General features: G+C 45.1%; 1 protein-coding gene across 1 annotated transcript in view; it reads left to right on the forward strand.

Moving 5' to 3' along the window:
* Window positions 1-27,204, forward strand: part of LOC311244603 (cullin-3-like) — a gene marked incomplete at both ends in the record, with an annotated part of 78,242 nt that overhangs the window by 16,220 nt on the left and 34,818 nt on the right. The window contains 6 exons of the mRNA XM_084334200.1: window positions 1,863-2,023; window positions 9,907-10,021; window positions 11,514-11,742; window positions 16,109-16,254; window positions 16,714-16,890; window positions 17,791-17,961. Coding sequence (XP_084190326.1) covers window positions 1,863-2,023; window positions 9,907-10,021; window positions 11,514-11,742; window positions 16,109-16,254; window positions 16,714-16,890; window positions 17,791-17,961 — 999 coding nt within the window. The remainder of the gene's footprint in view (window positions 1-1,862; window positions 2,024-9,906; window positions 10,022-11,513; window positions 11,743-16,108; window positions 16,255-16,713; window positions 16,891-17,790; window positions 17,962-27,204) is intronic.

Genomic DNA, 27,204 nt, shown 5'->3' on the forward strand with positions numbered 1-27,204 from the left:
TTAGCCAAACCACCATTTCCTGTTAGCTGAAACTAGTGATGATGTGCCATATTCCCTTCCCCCACCCAGCGAGGGTGGGGAGGGAATGAAAGTCTCTGATCCACGTCTGCTCGTGTCAGCTTCGTGTCAGATCTAACCTACAATGCAAGAAACTCACAGCTATAAACTATAGGCCTTAGTAACGGCTAACCCGCCCCCTCGTCTCGTTACTATGTGACACGCTGTCTTCTCTGACCCAAATCACTATAGCAACGGCAATGTTGATATTATCCCCCCTAGCTCCAAACCTGCCTGCTCTCAGTGTTTTGGTTACGAACCTGCTGACGACCTTGGCATGCACACACCCTGCTTGCTATCGTGGAGACAGACTGCTGCCGGCCACTCAGACAGATCTATAGGTCTGTCGGAGTAGTGGTGCTGTCACCCACTAGGGCTGACGTTCGAATTTTTTTTGGAATTCGAAGCTTCGGGGCCGAGATTCGATTTTAATTCGAAGCTTCGAAATAATATATTTTTTTTAAATAATAATTTATTAATATATATATATATATATATATATATATATATATATATATATATATATATATATATATATATTATATATATATATATATATATATATATATATATATATATATATATATATTATTTTTTTTTATGTTGTGGGACTTGTACATCACTTTGTTCAACTTTGTCAGTGCTGTAAAGTTTAAACCTTTTTAAATCTTAGACAAACGAAACACTTTGCTTTCATGAAATATTGTAAGCCGCCATTTGAGGCTTTATAAAAGCAGCACTATGAACACAAATCTGTCAGTGCCGAGTCCGACCTCATTTTAAATAACAAACAACATTGCTTGTTGTAATTAATTAATTAATATATTTTTTCTTTTCTTTCTTTTTTAATAATCAAATTTTATTTTCATATTCGAATCCCATGCCCATTGAACGAAGCTTCGAAGCTTCGAAGTATTTAAGACACAGTATATACATTATATACACATTGAAAAACATAGACATCCTTCCACGTGATTGGCACTCAAAGGGTTAATTTGGCATATTCCCTGTTTTGAATAAGCTCAGTTGTACAGAATGTTTTCACGCTCAAAGGAAAACAACGCTGCCTTTTGTTTTGGTTACCTTTCCCCGCCACGCTTCTCTGACCCTCTCCTCTCCTTCCCCTGACCCTCCTCCTCTCCTCCCTCTCCTCCTCTCCTCCCCCTGACCCTCTCCTCTCATCCTCCTCTCCTCCCCTCCTCCTCTCCTCCTCCTCTCCTCCTCTCCTCCCCCTCCTCCTCCCCACCTCCTCTCCTCTCCTCCTATCCTCCTCCTCCTCCTCCCCCCACCTCCCTCTCCTCCTCCTCCCTCTCCTCCTCTCCTCCCCCTCCTCCTCTCCTCCTCCTCTCCTCCTCTCCTCCCCCTCCTCCTCCCCACCTCCTCTCCTCCTCCCCTCCTCCTCTCCTCCCCCTCCTCCCCTCCTCCTCCTCTCCTCCTCCCGTCCTCCCCTCCTCCTCTCCTCTGCTCTCCTCTCCTCCTCCCTCTCCTCCTCTCCTCCCCCTGACCCTCTCCTCCCCCTCCTCCTCTCCTCCTCCTCTCCTCCTCTCCTCCTCTCCTCTCCTCTCCTCCCCCTCCTCCCCTCCTCCTCCTCTCCTCCTCCCCTCCTCCTCCTCCCCTCCTCCTCTCCTCTCCTCTGCTCTCCTCTCCTCCTCTCCTCCCTCCCCTCCCCTCCTCTCCTCTCCTCTCCTCTCCTCTCCTCTCCTCTCCTCTCCTCTCCTCTCCTCTCCTCTCCTCTCCTCTCCTCTCCTCTCCTCTCCTCTCCTCTCCTCTCCGCTCCCCTCCCCTCCCCTCCTCTCCTCCTGCAGGACCAGGTCTATGTGCAGCATAACAACGTGGATAATGTCTACAACCTGGGCCTCATCATCTTCCGGGACCAGGTAGTGCGATACGGCTGCATCCGGGACCACCTCCGACAGACCCTGCTGGACATGATCGCCCGCGAGAGAAAGGGAGAGGTGGTGGACAGGTGAGCGCTTTGTTTCAGTCTCTAGCTGATAGGTTTGATTGATTGATTGGTTTAAAATTGTATTAACAGATTGCAGAATGGGTACAATACAGTACAGCTCAATACACACAATTTAACCCTTGTGCCTCCCTGGTACCGATTCTGTCTTTCTTGACTTTTTGTGTGTGTGTGTGTGTGTGTGTGTGTGTGTGTGTGTGTGTGTGAGCACAGCGGTGTCTGTGTTTATTATTATTTCATGAAATTTGGACCATATCTTCATTTTACATATATTTTCATTATGTCAAAAGATTATGATTTGAAACACTCTAAAAAAAAGTTAGTAATATAGGGGTACACGAGATACCCTGGTGTCCAGTTTCATCCCATCCACTTCCATGTTAATAAAAACGCAATAAAAACGCAATAAAAACGCAATAGTCTAAAAAAAATATATATAATATCTCCTCCCTAATTTTCACATCATATATCGATAAATAAACAGAATAATTACACCAGGCATGCACTATAAAACAATACATACCTTTTAGTAATAGATTAGTAATAACCGGTGCTTACTAACGTTAGCCTCTCGGCTATTTCTGACCGCTATTTCTGACCGAAATAGTCAACCTTTCTTTTTTATAATGGCAGATTCTTATTCACAGGGATTTTGTCCAGTTTTCACATGCTGTAATATGGTGTCTAAAAATGTATAGATATATGATGAATATGGCCGTTTCTCAGTTTTTTTTCAATAAAAACGGACTTAGTATCAAACAAACACGAATATAAGTGGTTAAATTCGGAAATATTTGTAATTTGTTACAGATATCTTGAGATTAGGCTTTTAATGTTAATTGTGGGGGAAACAATTAAATAGTAAACAGTTAAAATTATAGGACTTTCAACTTGATCCATACTTTCATCTCTTAAGCCTCATGAGTGCTACCAGTTCCAGGGAGGCACAAGGGGGATGCAGACCAGAGAAAGACTTTCGTCTTGTTTACATCAGGGTCCCCCATTTTCAATTCATCAGGACATATATGACATACATGACATATACAGTACTGCTACATCTATACATTTATGACATACCAGATTTGCAAATACAGTACTGTTTGTGATACAAAAAGAGTCCAGAAAAGAGTATATACATTCGACGTAAAAACTGTACATTGGGGGAGGTTGGGTAGGTGGGGTGGGTGGGGGGGGGTGTACATTGGAGGTGGTTCGTGGGTGGGGTGGGGGGGTTGGGTAGGAGGGGTGGGTGGGGAACACTGTACAACTGTACAAGCAAAACTGTACATTGGAATATTGACAAAACCATACTTGGTCATTTATTGTACATTGGAGGGGGTTGGGTTAGGACATTTACATGGGCCAGTTTCGAATTGCAGTCTCCCGTAGGTGTTCTTTGAGAGTGGTTTTGAAAGTGGGTAGTGATTCACATTCCTTTACAGCTTTGGGTAGGGCGTTCCACATTGATGTGGCATAATTGCTAAACGTGTTTAGTCCCTTGTTTGAGCCGAATCTGGGTTTAACATGATTTGTAGAGCTCCCTCTGGTGTTGTGATCGTGGTATTCACTGACCTTTGGGAAGTATTTTGACATGTACATGGGTACCTTGGTTGTGTAGTGTATCTTGTAGACCAGGCCCATTGCAAGTTGCTGTACTCTGTCGTCTACTCTAAGCCATCCTAGGTTGTCAAAGTGGGCAGGGGTGAGGTGGGTTCTAGAAGAAAGGTCAAGCAGTAGTCTGACCAGTTAGTTTTGAGATGTTTGTAATTTTGTTTTTAGCGCCTTTGAGGTGCTTTGGTACCATGAGGTGCAAGCATAGTCGTAGTACCCTTGTATGAGTGCTCCTGCCAGAGTCTTCAGGGTATTCTTGTTTACCAGAGAGGAGATCCGGTACAAGAATCGAGTATTTTTTGTGACTTTTTTATTACATTGGATGCCATTTTGTCACAGGAAAGATTAGCCTCTAGGATGGAACCCAGGTAGGTAATTTCATCTTTCCTTGTGACAATATTGTCACCCACTGTAACTGAGAAGCTGTCGGTCTTGCTGAGTTTGTTATTTGAACCGAAGAGAATGGAAACTGTTTTGCCCATGTGTAATGATAGTTTGTTATCAGCGAGCCATATGCAGATTCTGCCGAGTTCTGAGCGGAGGGTTTTTTCAACCTGTAACTTGTTCTTGTCAGAGACAAGCAGGGCTGAGTCGTCTGCGAACAAGAACAAGTTGCAGTCACAAGCTGACGACATGTCATTTGCATAAATTAGGAACAGTAGATGTCCTAGTATGCTTCCTTGTGGAACACCAGTGAGGGGGGGGGGGTAGGGTGAGCACTTTGTTTCAGCCTCTAGGTGATAGGTGAGCACTTTGTTTCAGTCTCTAGCTGATAGGTGAGCACTTTGTTTTGGTGTCTAGGTGATAGGTGAGCACTTTGTTTCAGTCTCTAGCTGATAGGTGAGCACTTTGTTTCAGTCTCTAGCTGATAGGTGAGCACTTTGTTTCAGTCTCTAGCTGATAGGTGAGCACTTTGTTTCAGTCTCTTGGTGATAGGTGAGCACTTTGTTTCAGTCTCTAGCTGATAGGTGAGCACTTTGTTTCAGTCTCTAGCTGATAGGTGAGCACTTTGTTTCAGCCTCTAGCTGATAGGTGAGCACTTTGTTTCAGCCTCTAGCTGATGGGTGAGCACTTTGTTTCAGTCTCTAGCTGATAGGTGAGCACTTTGTTTCAGTGGCTAGCTGATAGGTGAGCACTTTGTTTCAGTCTCTAGCTGATAGGTGAGCACTTTGTTTCAGTCTCTAGCTGATAGGTGAGCACTTTGTTTCAGTCTCTAGCTGATAGGTGAGCACTTTGTTTCAGTGTCTAGCTGATAGGTGAGCACTTTGTTTCAGTGTCTAGCTGATAGGTGAGCACTTTGTTTCAGTCTAGCTGATAGGTGAGCACTTTGTTTCAGTCTCTAGCTGATAGGTGAGCACTTTGTTTCAGTCTCTAGCTGATAGGTGAGCACTTTGTTTCAGTCTCTAGGTGAGCACTTTGTTTCAGTCTTTAGCTGATAGGTGAGCACTTTGTTTCAGTATCTAGCTGATAGGTGAGCACTTTGTTTCAGTATCTAGCTGATAGGTGAGCACTTTGTTTCAGTCTCTAGCTGATATGTGAGCACTTTGTTTCAGCCTCTAGCTGATAGGTGAGCACTTTGTTTCAGTCTCTAGCTGATAGGTGAGCACTTTGTTTCAGTCTCTAGATGACAGGTGAGCACTTTGTTTCAGTCTCTAGATGACAGGTGAGCACTTTGTTTCAGCCTCTAGCTGATAGGTGAGCACTTTGTTTCAGTCTCTAGGTGAGCACTTTGTTTCAGCCTCTAGCTGATAGGTGAGCACTTTGTTTCAGCCTCTAGCTGATAAGTGAGCACTTTGTTTTAGCCTCTAGCTGATAGGTGAGCACTTTGTTTCAGCCTCTAGCTGATAGGTGAGCACTTTGTTTCAGTCTCTAGCTGATAAGTGAGCACTTTGTTTCAGTCTCTAGCTGATAGGTGAGCAATTTGTTTCAGTCTCTAGGTGAGCACTTTGTTTCAGTGTCTAGGTCAGTGTTTCTCAAAGTGGCATGACAGGGGGGGCCTTGAGATTTATTAAAAAAAATAAAAATAAAAAAATTGGATTACAGAAAATTATCACTAAAGTGCTATCTGTTGCAGCTGCACTGTTCTCCGTGAAAATACCATTTCTCAAAATCTGAAAATCATTATTTAATAAAACACAGAAAAGGATCACCAAGTTACTCTGGATAAAAAAAAACTTTACAGACAACATTGAGACAAAGCTTCCTGACACATCTCCATCCAAACTCTTGGAAGAACTCTTTGAAATCTCATCTGATACCACCTAGAGAGCTAGTTTCAGAGTGTGGTGCTGAGTACCAAGTATCTCATCTCATGGCCCACCAAGTATCTCATGATGCAGCAGTTAAGGTGTTGATACCATTCAGCACCACATACAGTATCTGTGTGAAGCTGGCTTTTCATCCATGACAGCTCTGAAAACAAAATATAGGGCCAATTTGAAAGGTCACGATATTGGTGTTATTTCAATCAATTTAAACATGGCCCATTTCATGACTATTTTGTTGGGGCAAGGGGGGGGGGGCCCAAAATATTTTGGTCCGCCAAAGGGGGGCCTGACAGAAAAAGTTTGAGAAGCACTGGTCTAGGTGATAGATGAGCACTTTGTTTCAGCCTCTAGCTCAGACCTGGGCATTGTACGGCCTGCGGGCCGGATACGGCCCGCGGGATGATTCTGACCGGCCCGCGAAAGATTACATGATAATTTTTTTTTTTTTTTTTTTAATATATATTTTTTTTTACTTTTTTCTTTTCATGTCAACGTTCACACGCACAATATACGCTTACCTAGGATTTGACTTGATTCAACAACAAAGCAGTCGGGGCAAGCCGAAAATGGTCGAAAGTGTGGTTATTTGAAGTTTGGATTTCTTTTTTCACAACTGAGGTAGGTAGATTAAATTTTTAGAGACTACAGTACAGAAAAAAGGTACCGTTGGGTACCAGTATCGATTCACAGGTACCGGTACCGTATCGGTTCAAATGTGAACGGTACCCATCCCTACTGAACACACAACTGCAGGGCAAGGGCATTTTTGCTCATGAAATGCATAGCCATGTGAAAGCCTTCATGACAAAGTTGCAATTAATTTCAAGGCAACTAGGCAGCAACAATCTCAAACACATGAAAACCCTGAAAGAAGTCAAACCATCAGCTGATCACCGGCACAGGTACTCATCCATGTTGGGAGCACTGCATGATGAATTTTCAAGGCGTTTTCAAGATTTCAAAAAGGTTGAGGATGAAATGCAGCTGGTTTCCTCTCCCTTTACCTGCAGTGTTGATAGTGCACCCACTGATGTTCAGCTTGAACACATTGACCTGCAGTCTGATTCACTACTGAAAGAGCACTTTAAGTCAGCATCACTGCTAGTGTTCTACTCTGCTCTCAAGGAGGAGAACTTTCCAAACATTAGGAGACATGCTCAGAAGATGTTGGTTCTCTTTGGATCCACCTATATGTGAACAGACATTCTCAGTCATGACGTTTACCAAGTCCAGATACAGATCCTCTCTCACTGATGAACATCTGGCAGCTGTGCTTCGCATCTCCACCTCAAACATGCAACCTGACTTTGATGGACTTGTTAAAGCTCAACAGAGACTGGATTTATCACACTGAATGAAAAAAAAGAGCTGAAGAACACTAAAATGTGGAAATATAACAAGTGAAATGGGACACTTGATTTTTTTTTTTTTTTTTTTGCATAGTTCTGAAAACATTAAATGTTTAATATAGGCATGTAGAGTAAAAAAGGCTACTGGGACACTTTTCATGTCTTGTTTATTTTGGCTATAAGATGATGTGATGTCTTTAGAAAGAAGAAAGAAGAAAATCCTTGTTTCAATAGTATATGAAACTCAAAATAATAACTTTATTTGTATAGCACTTTTTCATACATGCCCTTTGTTATTAATGTTTCACATTTTGTTTATAATTTTGGAAATAAATTCTATTTGAATAAATGATATTTTTGAAAGCTAACCTCACCTTTTAATTGCCAAATAATAACATACACTCTTACCAGGGGTCAAAACAATGCCATTTACTGCTTTTTATATAGAAATAAAATGTATATTATGCATAATTGAGTTTGGAATTTTGGCCCGGCCCTCCAACATATTTTCAGTTGCTCATTCGGCCCCCCGGGAAAAATAATTGCCCACCCCTGCTCTAGCTGATAGGTGAGCACTTTGTTTCAGTCTCTAGCTGATAGGTGAGCACTTTGTTTCAGTCTCTTGGTGATAGGTGAGCACTTTGTTTCAGTCTCTAGGTGATAGGTGAGCACTTTGTTTCAGTCTCTAGCTGATAGGTGAGCACTTTGTTTCAGTCTCTAGCTGATAGGTGAGCACTTTGTTTCAGCCTCTAGCTGATAGGTGAGCACTTTGTTTCAGTCTCTAGCTGATAGGTGAGCACTTTGTTTCACTCACTAGTAGGGGTGTAACGATTCGACCTCACAACGATTCGATTCGATTACGATTCTTCAGGCAACGATTCAATGCATCATGAAATCTCTTCATTTGACCACGATTCGATTCGATACATTTTCGCTAAATTTTCTATCAGTTCATTCCCCCAAAACATTTTAATACACAAATGTGGCTGGAGGAACTGATTCACTCAGCATGAATGGACTATAGGTCAATAAAAACAATACACAAAAAAAGAAGAGACCTTTTTTTTTTTTTTTTTAATTCGATTATAATCGATTCTAACATTTTCAAATCGATGCAGTTGAATCCTCACATTAGAAACGATGCATTTCGATTAATCGATGCATTGTTACACCCCTATTCTAGAGAGCTTCCAGGGGTGCCTTGAGATTTTAAAAGAAAAAAATATATATTTTTTTAATTCTTTTTGGATTACAGAAAATTATCACTAAAGTGCTATCTGTTGCAGCTGTACTGTTTTCCATGAAAATACCATATTTGGATAAGTTTGACCATTTCTCAAAATCTGAAAATCTTAATAAAACACAGAAAAGGATCACCAAGTTACTCTGGATAAAAAAAACTTTACAGACAACATTGAGACAAAGCTTCCTGACACATCTCCATCCAAACTCTTGGAAGAACTCATTGAAATCTCATCTGATACCACCTGGAGAGCTAGTTTCAGAGTGTGGTGCTGAGTACCAAGTATCTCATGATGCAGCAGTTAATGTGTTGATACCGTTCAGCACCACATATCTGTGTGAAGCTGGCTTTTCATCCATGACAGCTCTGAAAACAAAATATAGGGCCAAGTTGAGCCTTGAGGATGACATGCGTGTTGCCTTGTCAAAGATCTCCCCACGTATTGACCGTATTATTAGCCAGCAGCAGCAGACCTCGCATTGAGCTAGAAATGTCCACTCAGTGAACGAGTACTTATTTTCTGTATTTATTTATATTTTTTGAGAAATGGTAACTTGGTGGTCCTTTTCTGTATTTAAAAAAATACGTGATTTTCAGTTTTTGAGAAATGGTCAAACTTATCCAAATATGCATTTTTTATGGAGAACAGTGCATCTGCAACAGATAGTGATCCTTTTCTGTATTAAAAAAAATACATGATTTTCAGTTTTTGAGAAATGGTCAAACTTATCCAAATATGCAATTTTTATGGAGAACAGTGCATCTGCAACAGATAGTGATCCTTTTCTGTATTAAAAAAAAATACATGATTTTCAGTTTTTGAGAAATGGTCACACTTATCCAAATGCTATTTTTATGGAAAAGTGTGCAGCTGCAACAGATAGCACTTTAGTGATAATTTTCTGTAATTTTATTTAAAGAAATATGCTATTTGATTTACTACTACTAGCAGTGTAATGTCAACAGTACTAAGCCATTTAGACCTGAAACACCTGTTAATGCATTATATAGCCTGCATATACACACAAATGTGTTTCCCGGTTTCTTAAATAAACATTATTTTGAAAGCAAGCACTTTTGTCATCATTGTAATAAAAAAGACAGGACTGGAAAAGTCTTTATCATATGTAGGGGTGCCCTGGAATGTTTTATTGAACACAGGGGTGCCTTGGCAGCAGAAAGGTTGAGAACCCCTGCTCTAGGTGATAGGTGAGCACTTTGTTTCACTCACTAGCTGATAGGTGAGCACTTTGTTTCACTCACTAGGTGATAGGTGAGCACTTTGTTTCACTCACTAGGTGATAGGTGAGCACTTTGTTTGACTCACTAGGTGTGGTTCTGTTAAGAACTGTTTCACTCACTTTGTGAAGAACTGTTTTAAAATGTCTACAATCATGTACTTATTTTCTTCTCCAGGGGAGCGATGAAGACCGCCTGCTCGATGCTCATGATCCTGGGCCTGGAGGGCAGGTCGGTCTACGAGGAGGACTTCGAGGGCCCCTTCCTCGAGATGTCGGCCGGATTCTTCCAGGTGGGGTTGCTGGCTATGATCTTTCTGGGTGAATCTCGCTTAATCTTGGTGCTTAAAACAAAACATGGTGCTTAACACTTTGAATGCCCAGCAGGGGGCGCACATTTAGTGCTTGAATGCCCAGCACCACTTCAATGTTAACGTTAATATCGCCTAATCTATGTTTTAAATTATGGCGTTGTGTCTAATCTGCCCGTCGCATTATCAATGACCCATTTCCAGTCAACATTGTCGAAGCGGATTGTTTTTTTATCGGTTAATTTCCGTTTTACATCATTTTGAAAAGCCCTCGTTTTCAAGAAGAAAAAATAATAATCCCTGCTAAACGCTGATGTACTGTAATATTCTAGAACGTTGTCATTATTCTGCCTATTTATTAATCGTTTTCAAATAAACGCTAGATTATCGATAGTATATGTGTACATATGCACGCTGGTGCCGCAAGCTGTAAACCGGTTCCCTTATTTCCTGATCACTCCACAGTCAAAACAGCCATATCACATATAGGGGGAAAGCTTATATCTCTGTGAAAAAAGGTCTGATTATCCTAATACTGGTAAATAGATTCCTTACCTGAGATCAGATGGTATCCAAATGGATTATTCCAATTCCTGATCGACCATTCCAAAAATCGATCCTTTTATTGATCCACCGCGTATACAGTAAAACACATAATCCCCGCTGCTCTGATGGTCCAGCAAGAAGCTGATCGGCCCTGGTTGCTTGCGTGAGAGGTAAAATGTGGAATCCGGGTCTTTTTTCCCCATGCATTTTCATTGAATCCAATCCAAAATGGTGAATTACCATCTGGGAGACGATAGGGGGCGCTTTTTTAACATCTGAGTGCCTGGCGGGGCAGGATTACCAACGGTAGACTCGGTTGATGAAATATGAATTCAGATCGCTAATAAAAAAAAAATAAAAAAAAATATCGTTATGGGCATTCAACCCGCGGGGGGTAAACCCGAGAAAACTCGGTTTGGGCATTCAATGTGTTAAAGGGCCACTTGAATCCTTGCGTTGTGTTAATTACAGTACAAAAATAACAATCCATATTGCGTTCCGGTTTCGACTCCGGCCCAGAGACCTATGCTGCTCCCAACTTTGCTCTCTGCCGGGTCTATCCCAAACAAATAACAAAGCTGTAAAAATGCCAAAAGAAGAAATCTTAAAAAAAAGAATAAAAAAAAAGAATTTACGTGTGCAAATAGCAGGCATTAAAGCGCTCCGTCTTGAGACGGATTTCCGTCAATTTGATTCGGAGTCGGGACGGATTTTCCGTCAATTGGCTACCTGGTATAATATGATTTGTAGACTGGGAACAACATAAGCACCCGCCAAGCGCCAATGGAGGGCAGGTTTTACGTTTGGCGAGTGACAATTAATGGGCTTAGAGCCTTGGGGATATGCGTGAGATAAATCGGATAAATAATTCCTGGTGAAGTGCCCCTTTAAACGAAACTTTAAATCCACCCCCTTTTGCACCACCCAGATGGAGAGCCAAACGTTCCTAGAGGAGAACAGCGCCAGCGTCTACGTCAAGAAGGTGGAGGCCCGGATCAAGGAGGAGATCGAGCGGGTGATGCACTGCCTGGACAAGTCCACGGAGGAGCCCATCGTGAAGGTGGTGGAGAGGGAGCTCATCTCCAAACTCATGAAGACCATCGTGGAGATGGAGAACTCCGGTCTGGTCCACATGCTCAAGAACGGAAAGACCAAAGGTGAGAGGAGGATTTTATTTTTATTTTTATTACGGATCCCCATTAGCTGGTGCCATAGCAACCAGCTAGTCTTCCTGGGGTCCACACAAAAAAAACATACAAAAACAATTATTATTGTAAAACAAAATTATTAAAAGTACTCGTCAGTACTCGACACACAATGCATAATGAAACTAACAATTAAGATGGCAAAAATTACATGCAAGCAAAGAAACAGAAAACAAAAAAACAAAACAAAATACTTTACAGTGTTAAATACAATTTAAATTTATTTTTAAAAGTGAATCTACTGTAAATGCAGCAGAGGTTTTGAGGCAGGTTATTCCAAAGAGTTAATGCTCTAAAAATAAAAGATCTCCTTAACCCATTTAGACCTGAAACGCCTGCTAATAATGCATTATATAGCCTGCATATACACACAAATGTGTTTCCCCGGATTCAAATGGGTTAAAGCGTTGGTTTTTGGACCTGGCACTAGCTGCCCACTACTAGGCTTCCATTGGCGGTGGAAGTGGGTAGATTCCAGGGTAAACCTGAGGAGGAGTGGTTGTGTGTTCTGTGTGATCTGGGAGTGGTGGAGGATGAATATCATTTTGTTTTTTATTGCCCTTTGTACACCACTTTGAGGAGGGCTTTATTTGAGAAAATTCAAATTGTAAACCCAGATTTGTTTTGGCAGTCTGAGAGTTGTATGTTGAGTTGTTTTTTTGTGGAGGACATCTTCGGTTTTTCAGGATTTTTGGAGAAGGCATGGCACCTGAGACAAAACACACTGTATCCTATATAATTGTATTTGAATTCACCTTGTTTTTCTGTTTATTTACATTGAGTACAGCTTGTGTTATATTACGTTTTATTGTATTTTCTTGTATTTTTTTATGGCCATCTTGGTCTATGTCATTTGTTAAGTAATTGGTAAAGTATATTATTATATACTTATTGTTATGTGTCTTGTAAGCCCATATGGGCTGGGCATACATCTGTATGTAAGACACGAAAAAAAAAAATCAAATAAAAAAATCAAAACTAGGAGATTCTGCCGATGCCTCAATGGACCTATCGCTGCCCTCCTTTTCTTGATCCTCCGATCGCAGCCGTTGCTTTCCTCGGACAAAGCAACAGTTGTGATTGGATAAGGGCTCCGTTATCCCTTCCCCTTCATTGAAATAATAACCTGGAAAGGTAGCATGTGATGACAAACATGTCTTGTTAGTAGGGATGCACCGATCCGATATTGATATCGGATATCGGCCCTGATATGACTAAAATAGCTAGATCGGGTATCGGAGACTATTAACACATTCAGTGCCACGCCCCTTTGACCATATATGGGCTAGAGTGCCAATAAGGAAGTCAATGGGAGGTCGGGGAAATTTGCAAAGGCTTAAACTATATCTTAAATTATGGCTATGGGTCTAAAACACCCCTCGCTTATCAATGACTTACTTGCAGTCAACATGTATGAAACAGATTGTTTTTTCATTGGTACATTTCCGTTATATACCGTTTTGAATACGAGTATAGTTTTGGAGAGTTCTAGTAATTCCAGAGACATTCCGCGATAATAGCTCTTAATGGAATACACAAAACAAGTAATTTTTCAGCTGATTTATGAGTCGTTTTCAAATAAACGCTAGATTATCGATAGTATATGTGTACTTATGCACGCTAGAGAAGCGGGCTGAAAAATCTATTATCCATGACCTGGTCAGCGCTAACGTCATACACACACACACACACACACACACACACACACACACACGCTGCGTTGGCTGAGAAAAAAACATCTGATTAACCCAATACTGGTAAAATAGTGAGTCCTTACCTCACATCAGATGTTCTGCAAAAAGATTAATCCAATTCCTGCTCGCCATTCCAAATATTGATCACGTTTATTGATCCAACGTTATAGTCCAAAACACATAATCGAAAGCTGCTCCCAGCCTCCCCAGTGAATGTGGTAACAGATACTGCTTGCCAGAGAAGGGAAAACCCCGGACCGGACTTTTTTTCGGATGCACATGCCCACCCAATCCAATCCAATTATGTGCAATGCCATCCGGGAGACGATAGGTGGCGGTATTTGCCCTTTTCGAGCTTATTCCCAATGATAACGTCAGACTGGATGGATGAAAAATGAATGGATATTGCTAATAAAAGCAAAAACGAGAAAAATAACAAGAACTCACCATTGGCACTCAACGCATAGCGAGTTAACACAACTAATTTCGTTGTTGGCACTCAATGTGTTAAAAAAAATCTTAATTTTTTAAAATAATAATTATTTAATTTAATTTGAATAATAAATAACAATTCAGTACATTTATATCTATGTGTTAATTTGTTACATTTAGTTTCACTAAGTTAGGAAAGTAATGTTTTAAATCGAGCCTGATGTTGCCTTGCACAAAAGAATGACCCCAGTCTCTTCCACACAGTGAGGCATACAGTTTATTAATGGGTATCGGATCGGTACTCTGTATCGGCCGATACCCAAAGCCCAGGTATCGGGACTGAAAAAGTCGGATCGGTGCATCCCTACTTGTTAGTAAGCTTGCCAGCCGGTCAGATGAGGTGTACTGCTAAAGCAGGGATCGGTTTCATTCATCGTCACTGTTCAATCCGTTTGTCAATACTTATCTGTTAACATTTCAATGAAATTAAACACTAGCATTGATGATATTTTCTGTATGAATTTGTCAACTTTAGCACATTTTGTATGAATTATGTAATTCAAGATGCTTCACCGATTTGAAGGAAGAGGGTAAATGAAACCGACTATAATAGAAAGGATATAAATGGCTGTACATTCCCTGATAAAGACCCACACCACAGTGCAACTATTATAAGACTATTATGAACTTATAGTGCAGCTATTATAAGGAAATAAACCACCTCTACAGTTGAGTAGATTCTCACCTTAAAGGAAACATTTGGGGAAATTAGCTTACCGTCTTCTCCAGAGAGAGACAAGAAGATAGATACCAGTTTCCTCTCTGTGCGTTCAGTAGAAAGCTATCTGGCTGCACGTTTGCCTAGCTTAGCACAATGAATGGAAGCGGACATGACCGGGTAGCCTTCGGGAGAGGTGTTAGTTGGATAATGGCTAGGCTACCCGGTCATGTCCGCTTCCATTGGGGGGGGGGGTGTATCAGTCTGTGACTGAACGTGCTTCTCATCTTGACTAGACTAACTCTCTACATGCATCTTATTAGCACTATGCTCAGTAGTACTAATTTATACCTCTACATTGTATATTAATATTGCACTTTACTGGTACATTTGCACACTTTTCCGTTGTACCGTGTGATGGCGACACAGTAGAGTGTAACCTCCTCTCCTCTCCTCTCACCACCTCTCCTCTCCTCTCCTCTCACCACCTCTCCTCTCCTCTCACCACCTCTCCTCTCCTCTCACCACCTCTCCTCTCCTCCTCTCCTCTCCTCTCACCTCCTCCCCTCTCCTCTCACCTCCTCTCCTCTCCTCTCACCTCCTCTCCTCTCCTCCCCTCTCCTTTCCTCTCCTCCTCTCTTCTCCTCTCCTCTCACCACCTCCTCTCCTCTCCTCCTCTCCTCCTCTCCTCTCTACTCTCCTCCCCTCTCCCCTCCCCTCCTCTCCTCTCCTCTCCTCCTCTCCTCCCCTCTCCCCTCCCCTCCTCTCCTCTCCTCCTCTCCTCTCCTCTCCTCCCACCACCTCTCCTCTCCTCTCCTCAAACCACCTCTCCTCTCCTCTCCTCCTCTCCTCTCCTCGCTCCTCCTCTCCTCTCCTCTACTCTCCTCTCCTCCCCTCCCCTCTCCTCTCCTCTCCTCTCCTCTCACCACCTCTCCTCTCCTCTCCTCCCCTCTCCTCTCCTCTCCTCTCACCACCTCTCTTCTCCTCCCCTCTCCTTTCCTTTCCTCTCCTCTCCTCTCCTCGCTCCTCCTCTCACCACCTCTCCTCTCCTCTCACCACCTCTCCTCTCCTCTCCTCTCACCACCTCTCCTCTCCTCTCACCACCTCTCCTCTCTCCTCCTCTCCTCTCCTCTACTCTCCTCTCTCCTCTCCTCCCCTCTCCCATCCCCTCTCCTCTCACCACCTCTCCTTTCCTCCCCTCCCCTCTCCTCTCCTCTCCTCTCCTCTCACCACCTCTCATCTCCTCTCCTCCCCTCTCCTTTCCTCTCCTCTCCTCGCTCCTACTCTCCTCTCCTCCCCTCTCCCCTCCCCTCTCCTCTCCTCTCCTCTCACCACCTCTCCTCTCCTCCCCTCTCCCCTCCCCCCTCCTCTCCTCTCACCACCTCTCCTCTCCTCTCCTCTCCTCTCCTCTCCTCTCCTCTCCTCTCCTCTCCTCTCCTCTCCTCTCCTCTCCTCCTCCCTCCTCCTCCTCCAGACATGGGCTGCATGTACAAGCTGTTCAGCCGCGTGCCGGACAGCCTGAAGACCATGTGTGAGTGCATGAGCTTGTACCTGAGGGAGCAGGGCAAGGCCCTGGTGTCGGAGGAGGGCGAGGGCAAGAACCCCGTCGACTACATCCAGGTACGGAGTACTGAGAGCACGCTCTGAGCTTCCATCGGACCGGTTCATGTCTCAAAATAGGGCGAAAAAGTCCTTCTGAATATTACGTTTCTTTTATTTATTTATTTATTTATTTTTGTCGCCCAGAGAAATCTCAATACCACTTGCAGATCAGAGGGAGCTGTTACACCACTTGCAGATCAGAGAGCTCATTATGAATTGAAAATGGGGGACCCTGATGTAAACAAGACGAAAGTCTTTCTCTGGTCGGCATCCCCTTAACAATTGTGTGTATTGAGCCGTACTGTATTGTACCCATTCTACAATCTGTTAATAAAGTTTTCAATCAATCAATCTGTTACACCACTTGCAGACCAGAGAGCTGAACTGAAGGTGAAAGTGGAGTCATGGTTGTATTATCAAACAAATGCACACAGTGACATCATCTCCTCCCCCCCCCCCCCCCCCCCCCCCCCGCAGGGCCTGCTGGACCTGAAGACGCGCTTCGACCCTTTCCTCCTGGAGTCCTTCAACAACGACAGGCTCTTCAAGCAGACCATCGCCGGGGACTTTGAGTACTTCCTGAACCTCAACTCCCGCTCGCCAGAGTACCTCTCTCTCTTCATCGACGACAAGCTGAAGAAGGGGGTGCAAGGGGTATGCAGCCCCATCACATCACTGGTTTATTTCACTATTTAACCCACCGACTCCAATTAGTCCAATTAGAGAAAGTAGACGATTACTATTCTTCTGATCATGGGTTTCATTCTCCCCATTGTTATCTCCGTCCTATAGACAGTTGTGAAATTCTGGCCTATATCATTTTACATTTAGTCATTTAGCGGATACTTATCCAAAGCGACAAGTTCTGTACAATAAGTCAGCAGGAAGGGTACAACTCTGGCAGCACCGTGGCCCAGTGGTTAGCTCTGCTGCCTCACAGCAAGAAGGTCCTGGGTTCGAACCCCAGCAGGGGGCCTTTCTGTGTGGAGTTTGCATGTTCTCCCTGTGTTCGCGTGGGTTTCCTCTGGGTACTCTGGTTTCCTCCCACACCATGAAGACATGCATGGTAGGCAGGGACTACAGATGGAAACTAGCTCATTAGCTAATTCTGACACATTTACATTGATGTGGAAACTGAAGACGTTGATCAATGTGCACTGTTGAGGACCACAATGGAAATAAACCGTAAGGTTTTATTGTGTTTCAATCCTCTACGGTTTTAAATTATAAGTGATGGCTGTACATGTTGTGTATCAGTATTGTATGTGATTTTAGATTGTCCAATAAATTCAATCAATCAATCAGTCCCTGGGTAAAAAAATTAAGAAACTTAAACTAAACTAAGCGTAAGTAACATTGTTCTTCAAATAGTGTCGAACTTGAGTGCATAGTAGGTAATAATATAGTCAAGGTAGTAATATTGGCATGGTAGATTCCTTAGTAGCATACTTGTGAAAGACGGTACAAGGTTAGTATTAGGGTTGGGTACCATTCACATTTGTGTGGTAGTGAAAGGGTTAAGGGTTAAGGCTCACCCCCCCTTGTGTGTTGCAGCTGACGGAGCAGGAGGTGGAGTCGGTCCTGGACAAGCCCATGGTGCTGTTCCGCTTCATGCAGGAGAAGGATGTGTTCGAGCGGTACTACAAGCAGCACCTGGCCCGCAGGCTGCTCACCAACCAGAGCGGCTTCGACGACTCTGAGAAGAACATGATCTCCAAGCTCAAGGTGAGAGCCGTGCCGTGTGTGTGTGTGTGTGTGTGTGTGTGTGTGTGTGTGTGTGTGTGTGTGTGTGTGTGTGTGTGTGTGTGTGTCCTTTTTATTGCTGCTCTTTTACTCTCAGGGTTCCCTGCAGCTCTGGAGAGTCTGGAAAGTGATTTTAGACTATTGTTAGATTCCGACGATCAATCAGCCAGTATCACCTCTTCATCTGTTTGACTTGTGTTATCACCTCTCCATCCGCTGACTCTGCGTTGTGTTTATTTCTTTGACGTCTTCTCATACTGGCTGTACAATCTTTGTCATTCCCCTTTAATGCAACTCCGTAACCATAAGTATTCGACACTGGACAGCGTAGTACCTTTCTTGAAAAACTTTGTTTATTACATAAACAAAAGCCTCAGATCAGATGTTATCAGATTGTATTGTCCTTGCTATCGTCTCTTCTGCTGTTCAGTCCAATAGTGGCTAAGGCCTTGTCGTTAGCCAACACCCTTCTCCCGTTAGCCGAAGCTAATGATGATGTGTCATCTCCCCTCCCCACCCCTGGCCAGGGTGAGAGGGATGAGAGTCTCTGATGGTTCTTCTCTCCTGTGGGATTCGTTTCTTAGTCTAACTCATACGTGGAAGAACACTTAGTTATATGATCTTCGTCATAGCAACGACGGGCCCGCCCCTTTTCCTCGGTACTATGTGACATGGCCATATTTTTTTTTATTTTTTTTTATCTTTCTTCCCCTCCTTTTTCCCGATTTCTCTCCCATCCCACCCTTCCTGGTTGTTGCGTACTTTCCCCGACTGTTGGTCCGGGAGACCGGAGACTGTCACATGCTTTCCTCCGACGCATGTTCAGCCTGGGGCAGGCCAACCTGGCCGCGCAGGTTCTCACCGGGGAGAGTGTAGCGTGTGGGAGGCCACACTATCTCTCCTCAGATCCAACCCTCGCTGAGCAGGCGCCCCGACCGAACTGTAGGGGTCGCTGTCCACAACGCCCAGGACCCACCCTTCAGCTTTCCCACCCTCTGATACGGCCAATTGTATCAGTGCGAGGGGCCAGCCAAGCTGATAGCAACGCCGGGAGCTGGATTCGAACAGGCGAATCCTAGTGTCTCCCGGTGTGACATGGCCATCTTTGACCACAGCTATTTGACCCAGATCACTATAGCACTCTGAGATATCATCCCCCCTCTGTGATTACCCTGCTATGTGGCGCCAGCGCTGCTGTGAAACACTTGACCTTGATGCCTCTGTGGTGTCAGTCTGCTGAGCACACTCTCTGCCTGCCAGCTACTTTTTAAGATCTATAGATCCGTCTCAGTAGATGCTGTCACCCACCGATATATATCTACATTATATGCATATAGAAAAACATAGACATCCTTAACACTTTGGTCGCCAAAAACGCCTTACCACGTCATTCCCCGCCATGCTCATTCTGCCAAAGACGCCGTACCACGCCATTGAGATCAATATTTCACAAATCTGTGATCGCAATCATATTTCTCCCCCAGAGACTTGAGATCTACTGTTGATCCCCTCTCAACTCTCCAACGGTTCAAGAGGGCCATCTGGTGGCGGATCGGCGGATCGCTCAAACCGGAAACCGGAAACGGAAGCTGGTGCTCATTCCAATTCGGTCCGATCACTCGCTAATACTCCCGGGACTCAAGCTAGACACAATGGATAGCAATCCGTTACCAATAACTCGATAAACAACATGATTTGGACGTATATACTATTATACAACCTGGAGATGGATCGCATATTTCAACATCCCATAATAGGAATATTTCTGCTCCACGCTCATCGCCCAACGCTACGAGGAAGCTACGGTTAGTTTCAGCGTTATTTTTTAACGTGTTCGATACAAACTGCTCTAATGATCATATCACCCACACTAGATGAATCATCTAACGTTGGCCACGGAATTATAAACAACCCCCCCCCCCCCCCCATTCGGTCAACATCAGATGATAAGTAGTAACTTCTAGAAGCACGTCCATTTGAAATTTTTTATCTTGCGCAGATCGCTATTAAACTGTATTTGATCATCAATATAATGCATTTAGGGCTATAAATCACGTTCTGGAGAATGCTGCAGAAAACGATAAAAACATACTTATACTTTAGACCGTATTTTAGTATGAATATGTGAATGAAAAAGTATAACGTTGCTACACCCTGAACAATAGATACTTGACGTTGAATGGGCCATAGTAATGTCAATTTAGCAATACAATTTAAAAAGTTATAGCCCTGCAAAGAAGGGGAACTTCTCCATAGACAAATAGAGCTGGCGTGGGATGGTTTATTATGAATATAAGCCTGGCGACCAAAGTGTTAATCAACCTTCAGGATCAACCAACTACTTGGTTTTTCAATTAATTAGGCTGTTGTTTGGACGCTGTTATGGTTTGTAACCGACCCCAATCGCACAACACAAGACAGGTATGAGAGTAAGCCAAGAACTGGGCATTTATTGAAAACAACAGAAAACGGCACTGTCCCTTTAAGGGAGAACAAAAATCACAGGAAACAAGAACTTGGGAAAATAGGCACAGTGCCTTTAAGAGGCGAGCTGGCTAAGGGGAAGGCTAAGGGAAGGCTAAAGGACAGGGCCAGGGCAAGGGAACAGGGCAGGAACCGGGAGGACTAGGAGGACTGGACAGGGAGGACTAGGAGGACTAGAAGGACTGGACAGGGAGGACTAGGAGGACTAGAGAGGGGAAACAGGGACTGAGGCCCGCGGAGGCGGGCTGGGGACAGGGAGGACTAGGAGGACTAGAAGGACTGGACAGGGAGGACTAGGAGGACTAGAAGGACTGGACAGGGAGGACTAGGAGGACTAGAGAGGGGAAACAGGGACAGAGGCCCGCGGAGGCGGGCTGGGGACAGGGACAGAGAAAACAGGGTTCGGGCCTTGGAACAGGGCGAGGGTCAGAGCTGCTTACATGGATGGAGTAGGAGCGCGCAGGCTAGACGTCTGGAGGAGAGCGCGCCGGCTCGGAGAGCGCATCTGGCGCGGGGTCTGAGTGGTGCGCGTCTGCTTGGAGAACGCGCCGGTTCGAAGAGCGCATCTGGCGCGGAGGTCTGGAGTGCGTCTGGATGCGCGTCTGGATGCGCGTCTGGAGTGAAGAGCGCGTCTGGCGCGGAGTCTGGAGTGAAACACTGGAATACCTCCCGTAGAGTATTAGAGAGCGCAGTACTGTGTCCCACTCCAGGCAAACGGCGACAGGTGGTGAAGGCTTGCACCTCGTCTAACGCCGGAGATGGAACAGCATTCAGACAGATAGGGAAACTCCCGTAGGAGCTTACAGATTGAGATATGATACGGAACGACCCGACCCCGGACTGAGGGGGAGATCGAGCTATTTAAAGCCCACTGGGGCGCTAATTAGAACTTATTAGAACTGATACTTGAACTAGAAGTGTGTGTTCGGCACGGACCAATCAAACACATAATGACAGGTAGTCCAAGGGTGTGGGCTGCTGAAGAGCAGACGAGACTAACGAACGCAAGGGTGGGGGCTGGAGAGGTGAGGAGACAGGGAATTAAAGTACAGGGAACAGGAATTAAAGGTCCAGGGAAGAGGCGAACCTCACAGTACTCCCCCCTCCACGGGAGCCACCGGGCGACCCAAAAATACAGACAGAGGGGCAGGGGACAAAAACAAGGCAACAAACAAAAATTGGGCCATGCTAGCGGGGAAGCTACACCAAAAGTGGGGCTAGCAAGGGGCAGGGTAGCTGAGGGGTAACTAGGGTAGCTGAGGGGTAACTATGGTAGCTGAGGGGTAACTAGAGGAGCTGAGGGGTAACTAGAGGAGCTGAGGGGTAACCAGAGGAGCTGAGGGGTAACTAGAGGAGCTGCGGGGTAACTAAAGGAGCTGAGGGGTAACTAGGGTAGCTGCCAGGGCACTGATAGCTACAGGGCCTATGCTAGCTGTACTGCTACATTAACATAGAGGCTGCGCTAGCTGCCGGAGCTAGGCTGGCAGAACAGGGCTGGACCAGCATGAGAGAACAAGCTAGCTGGAAGGACAGTCCTAGCTGTGGGGAAACTGACCTTGCTAGCTGAAAGGGCAGTCCTAGCAGTGGGAAAACTGACCTTGCTAGCTGAAGGGGCAGTCCTAGCAGTGGGGAAAAACTGACCTTGCTAGCTGAAAGGGCAGTCCTAGCAGTGGGAAAACTGACCTTGCTAGCTGAAAGGGCAGTCCTAGCAGTGGGAGAGCTACACAAAAAGTGGAGGCCATGCAGAGAGACCGGGTTAGCTGCCTGGGCAGGTCTCAGTCCTTGCCCCACAATGGTGGAATGAACTACCCACCCCAGTTAGGACAGCCGAAACACGTCCAATCTTTCGCCGTTGACTAAAGACGCACTTCTTCAACCATTATCTGAATAAATAAAAAAAAATAAAAATAAAAAAATCTAACCCTAACTAACCATACTGTCATGCACTTGTCCTAATAAACTAACCTACACTGTAGCACTCAACACTTTGATGAACATTGTTACTCAGCTGATAGAGTTGTGCTCTTCCTGATGGCTTGTCGTACAGAACTTGTAAGTCGCTTTGGATAAAAGCGTCAGCTAAATGACTAAATGTAAATGTAAATGTAGCTACAGGGCCTATGCTTGCTGCAAGGGCTGCATTAACATAGAGGCTGTGCTAGCAGCCGGGGCTAAGCTAGCAGACTGGGGCCATGCTGGTAGTAGAGGCCTAGCAAGCTGCAGGGGAGCTAACGAGGCTAACAAGGAAGCTACAGGGGAGTCAACAGGGGAGACTGACAGGCTAACAGGGGAGCAAACAGGGAAGCTAACAGGGAAGCTAACAAAGGCTAACAGGGGAACTAGAGGGAACAAAAAAAAAAGGCAAACTCAACATACACCGTCTGTGCTGGCTGGGGTCGTCGACGGGTCGGGTCGTACTGTTATGGTTTGTAACCGACCCCAATCGCACAACACAAGACAGGTATGAGAGTAAGCCAAGAACTGGGCATTTATTGAAAACAACAGAAAACGGCACTGTCCCTTTAAGGGAGAACAAAAATCACAGGAAACAAGAACTTGGGAAAATAGGCACAGTGCCTTTAAGAGGCGAGCTGGCTAAGGGGAAGGCTAAGGGAAGGCTAAAGGACAGGGCCAGGGCAAGGGAACAGGGCAGGAACCGGGAGGACTAGGAGGACTGGACAGGGAGGACTAGGAGGACTAGAAGGACTGGACAGGGAGGACTAGGAGGACTAGAGAGGGGAAACAGGGACTGAGGCCCGCGGAGGCGGGCTGGGGACAGGGAGGACTAGGAGGACTAGAAGGACTGGACAGGGAGGACTAGGAGGACTAGAAGGACTGGACAGGGAGGACTAGAGAGGGGAAACAGGGACAGAGGCCCGCGGAGGCGGGCTGGGGACAGGGACAGAGAAAACAGGGTTCGGGCCTTGGAACAGGGCGAGGGTCAGAGCTGCTTACAGGGATGGAGTAGGAGCGCGCAGGCTAGACGTCTGGAGGAGAGCGCGCCGGCTCGGAGAGCGCATCTGGCGCGGGGTCTGAGTGGTGCGCGTCTGCTTGGAGAACGCGCCGGTTCGAAGAGCGCATCTGGCGCGGAGGTCTGGAGTGCGTCTGGATGCGCGTCTGTATGCGCGTCTGGAGTGAAGAGCGCGTCTGGCGCGGAGTCTGGAGTGCGTCTGGATGCGCGTCTGGATGCGCGTCTGGAGTGAAGAGCGCGTCTGGCGCGGAGGTCTGAGTGGTGCGCGTCTGCTTGGAGAACGCACCGGTTCGAAGAGCGCATCTGGCGCGGAGGTCTGGAGTGCGTCTGGATGCGCATCTGGATGCGCGTCTGGCGCGGAGGTCTGAGTGGTGCGCGTCTGCCTGGAGAACGCGCCGGTTCGAAGAGCGCATCTGGCGCGGAGGTCTGGAGTGCGTCTGGATGCGCGTCTGGATGCGCGTCTGGAGTGAAGAGCGCGTCTGGCGCGGAGGTCTGAGTGGTGCGCGTCTGCTTGGAGAACGCGCCGGTTCGAAGAGCGCATCTGGCGCGGAGGTCTGGAGTGCGTCTGGATGCGCGTCTGGATGCGCGTCTGGAGTGAAGAGCGCGTCTGGCGCGGAGTCTGGAGTGAAACACTGGAATACCTCCCGTAGAGTATTAGAGAGCGCAGTACTGTGTCCCACTCCAGGCAAACGGCGACAGGTGGCGAAGGCTTGCACCTCGTCTAACGCCGGAGATGGAACAGCATTCAGACAGATAGGGAAACTCCCGTAGGAGCTTACAGATTGAGATATGATATGGAATGACCCGACCCCGGACTGAGGGGGAGATCGAGCTATTTAAAGCCCACTGGGGCGCTAATTAGAACACACCTCAGGTGCGTGATGGTAATTGATACTTGAACTAGAAGTGTGTGTTCGGCACGGACCAATCAAACACATAATGACAGGTAGTCCAAGGGTGTGGGCTGCTGAAGAGCAGACGAGACTAACGAACGCGAGGGTGGGGGCTGGAGAGGTGAGGAGACAGGGAATTAAAGTACAGTGAACAGGAATTAAAGGTCCAGGGAAGCGGCGAACCTCACAGACGCTATGTTTCACCCAGCTGATAACGGCCCTCTGCCCAGTTTGACTGGAGACAGACATACCTGCTCAAAATGATGATAATGGTATTATCCTCTTAAAGCTCATCTCTATATATCGGTTATAAACCAAATGAAAATCATCAATTTGCTTCACTATTTACTGTCCAGGTCTTAAAAAGTCTGTTTAAAAAATGAAGAGAGAATGTGGAAATGTACCACACTGCAACTTCCTCGCCCCCGAGTGGCAATTGTACTACACCAATTAGTAGTACAATATTATAAGCTTAACCCTTTCACTTACCACACTACAGAAGGTTAACCCTTCACTACCACACTACAGAAGGTTAACCTTTCACTTACCACACTACAGAAGGTTAACCCTTTCACTACCACACTACAGAAGGTTAACCTTTCACTACCACACTACAACAGACGGTTAACCTTTCACTACCACACTACAGAAGGTTAACCTTTCACTACCACACTACAGAAGGTTAACCCTTTCACTACCACCAGTGGTGCAGTGGTGGTCCCACGCGGTACCACGCTGTCCCAGCACTTTTCTGAGCAGAAGTACGTTCACAACAAACAAAAATGCATTCACAACTTTCACTCGACCTGTCGCGCCGTGTGCCAAGTACCGGCAACTTATCTATCACCTAGTCTTTGCATAACAATAGGATACCAATAGCATAACAAAGAACAAGAAGTGCAAAACCAACATACAAGCCCTGTACCAATTGGTGGGGGTTTGCTTGAGCTGTGGAGCTCTCACTATGTGACAAATGGTCCCAACTGGAAGGATGAGGCATTAAGTTGTGCTTCAGAAGGAAACTGTCCTTCTATAAACTGTAAGTTACATTGTTAATTTAGTTTGTATTTACTTTTCTAGTTTAAGTTAATTCAATTAAAGAATTGTAACTACAATATTGTATCTACAATTACATTTAAAACATTGTTTGTTTTTCAACCATATCTGTTGACAATATAATTTCTTTATATATTGAAGGCTACACCCTGCTACCTTTTTCAGCTTCTCTATTTCAAGGCAATATTTACAAAAACGAAACTAAAACTAGTAATTTCCTATACAAACATGTTTCCTACTATTTATGCATAATAATCATCTGTTCTGTGGGCACGCAAGGGAACATGTATGCGCATGCGGGAGCGCGCATGCACGTGGCGTCATTTAAACAGAGTACAGGCACTTCTGATATTACGACTGCACCCCTGACTACCACACTACAGAAGGTTAACCTTTCACCTCTTCTCACCTCTTCCTAATTTATGCAAATGACATGTCGTCTGCCTGTGACTGCAACTTGTTCCTGTTTGCGGACGACTCAGCCCTGCTGGTCTCTGACAAGAACAAGTTGCAGGTTGAAAAAACCCTCAGCTCGGAACTAGGCAAAATCTGCATATGGCTCGCTGATAACAAACTATCATTACACATGGGCAAAACTGAGTCCATTCTCTTCGGTTCAAATAACAAACTCAACAAGACCGACGGCTTCTCAGTTACAGTGGGTGACAATATTGTCACAAGGAAAGATGAAATTACCTACCTGGGTTCCATCCTAGAGGCAAATCTTTCCTGTGACAAAATGGCATCCAATGTAATAAAAAAAGTCAACCAACGAACTAGATTCCTGTACCGGATCTCCTCTCTGGTAAACAAGAATACCCTGAAGACTCTGGCAGGAGCACTCATTCAAGGGTACTATGACTATGCGTGCACCTCATGGTACCAAAGCACCTCAAAGGCGCTTAAAACAAAATTACAAACATCACAAAACAAACTGGTCAGACTACTACTTGACCTGAACCCCAGAACCCACCTCACCCCTGCCCACTTTGACAACCTAGGATGGCTTAGAGTAGACGACAGAGTACAGCAACTTGCAATGGGCCTGGTCTACAAGATACACTATACGACCGGGGTGCCCATGTACATGTCAAAATACTTCCCAAAGGTCAGTGAATACCACAACCACTACACCAGAGGAAGCTCAACAAATCATGTTAAACCCAGATTCGGCTCAAACAAGGGACTAAACACGTTTCGCAATTATGCCACAACAATGTGGAACGCCCTACCCAAAGCTGTAAAGCAGGGCTATTCAACTAAATTGTTCAGGGGGCCACATTGTCAGAAACCCAAGGGGCCAGGGGCCGGACTGCCACGGCGCCTCCCCGTGCTATGAATATATGTACACTTGACACAACACGCAACCACATTTTCACAACTTTTATTTAACTACATTGCAAAAGTAGTATACTTTTCAAAAAAAGTGCTTCATTTATGTGCCACATCTGCAACATCTCCTGCAACAAGTGCTTCATTTATGACTGTGCAACAACTGCAACATCTCCTCTTCAACATTTCAATATAAAAATAAAATAAAAAACAAACAAGTGCATGATGTGCATCTGAACATTCTAACATCAACACTTGAACAAAAAAACACATTTATAGTGCAGCTGAGCGTATGAAAAAGTGCTTCATGTCTGTGCAACAACAGCAAATCACAGCATCTTATTAGCACTTATTGTCCACTCTTAACTCTCAAACAGCAGGGGGGTGGGGGGCAGACAGGCCTAGCCTACATACACACATCTAATGAGAGCGATTGCACTTCTTTGACTGGGCAATGGCAGAGAAAGAGGGTTCATAGGAAGTGAGGGC

This window comes from Notolepis coatsorum (genome assembly GCF_963971535.1).
Source record: "Notolepis coatsorum genome assembly, chromosome: 17".
NCBI classification, from domain to species: Eukaryota; Metazoa; Chordata; class Actinopteri; order Aulopiformes; family Paralepididae; genus Notolepis; species Notolepis coatsorum.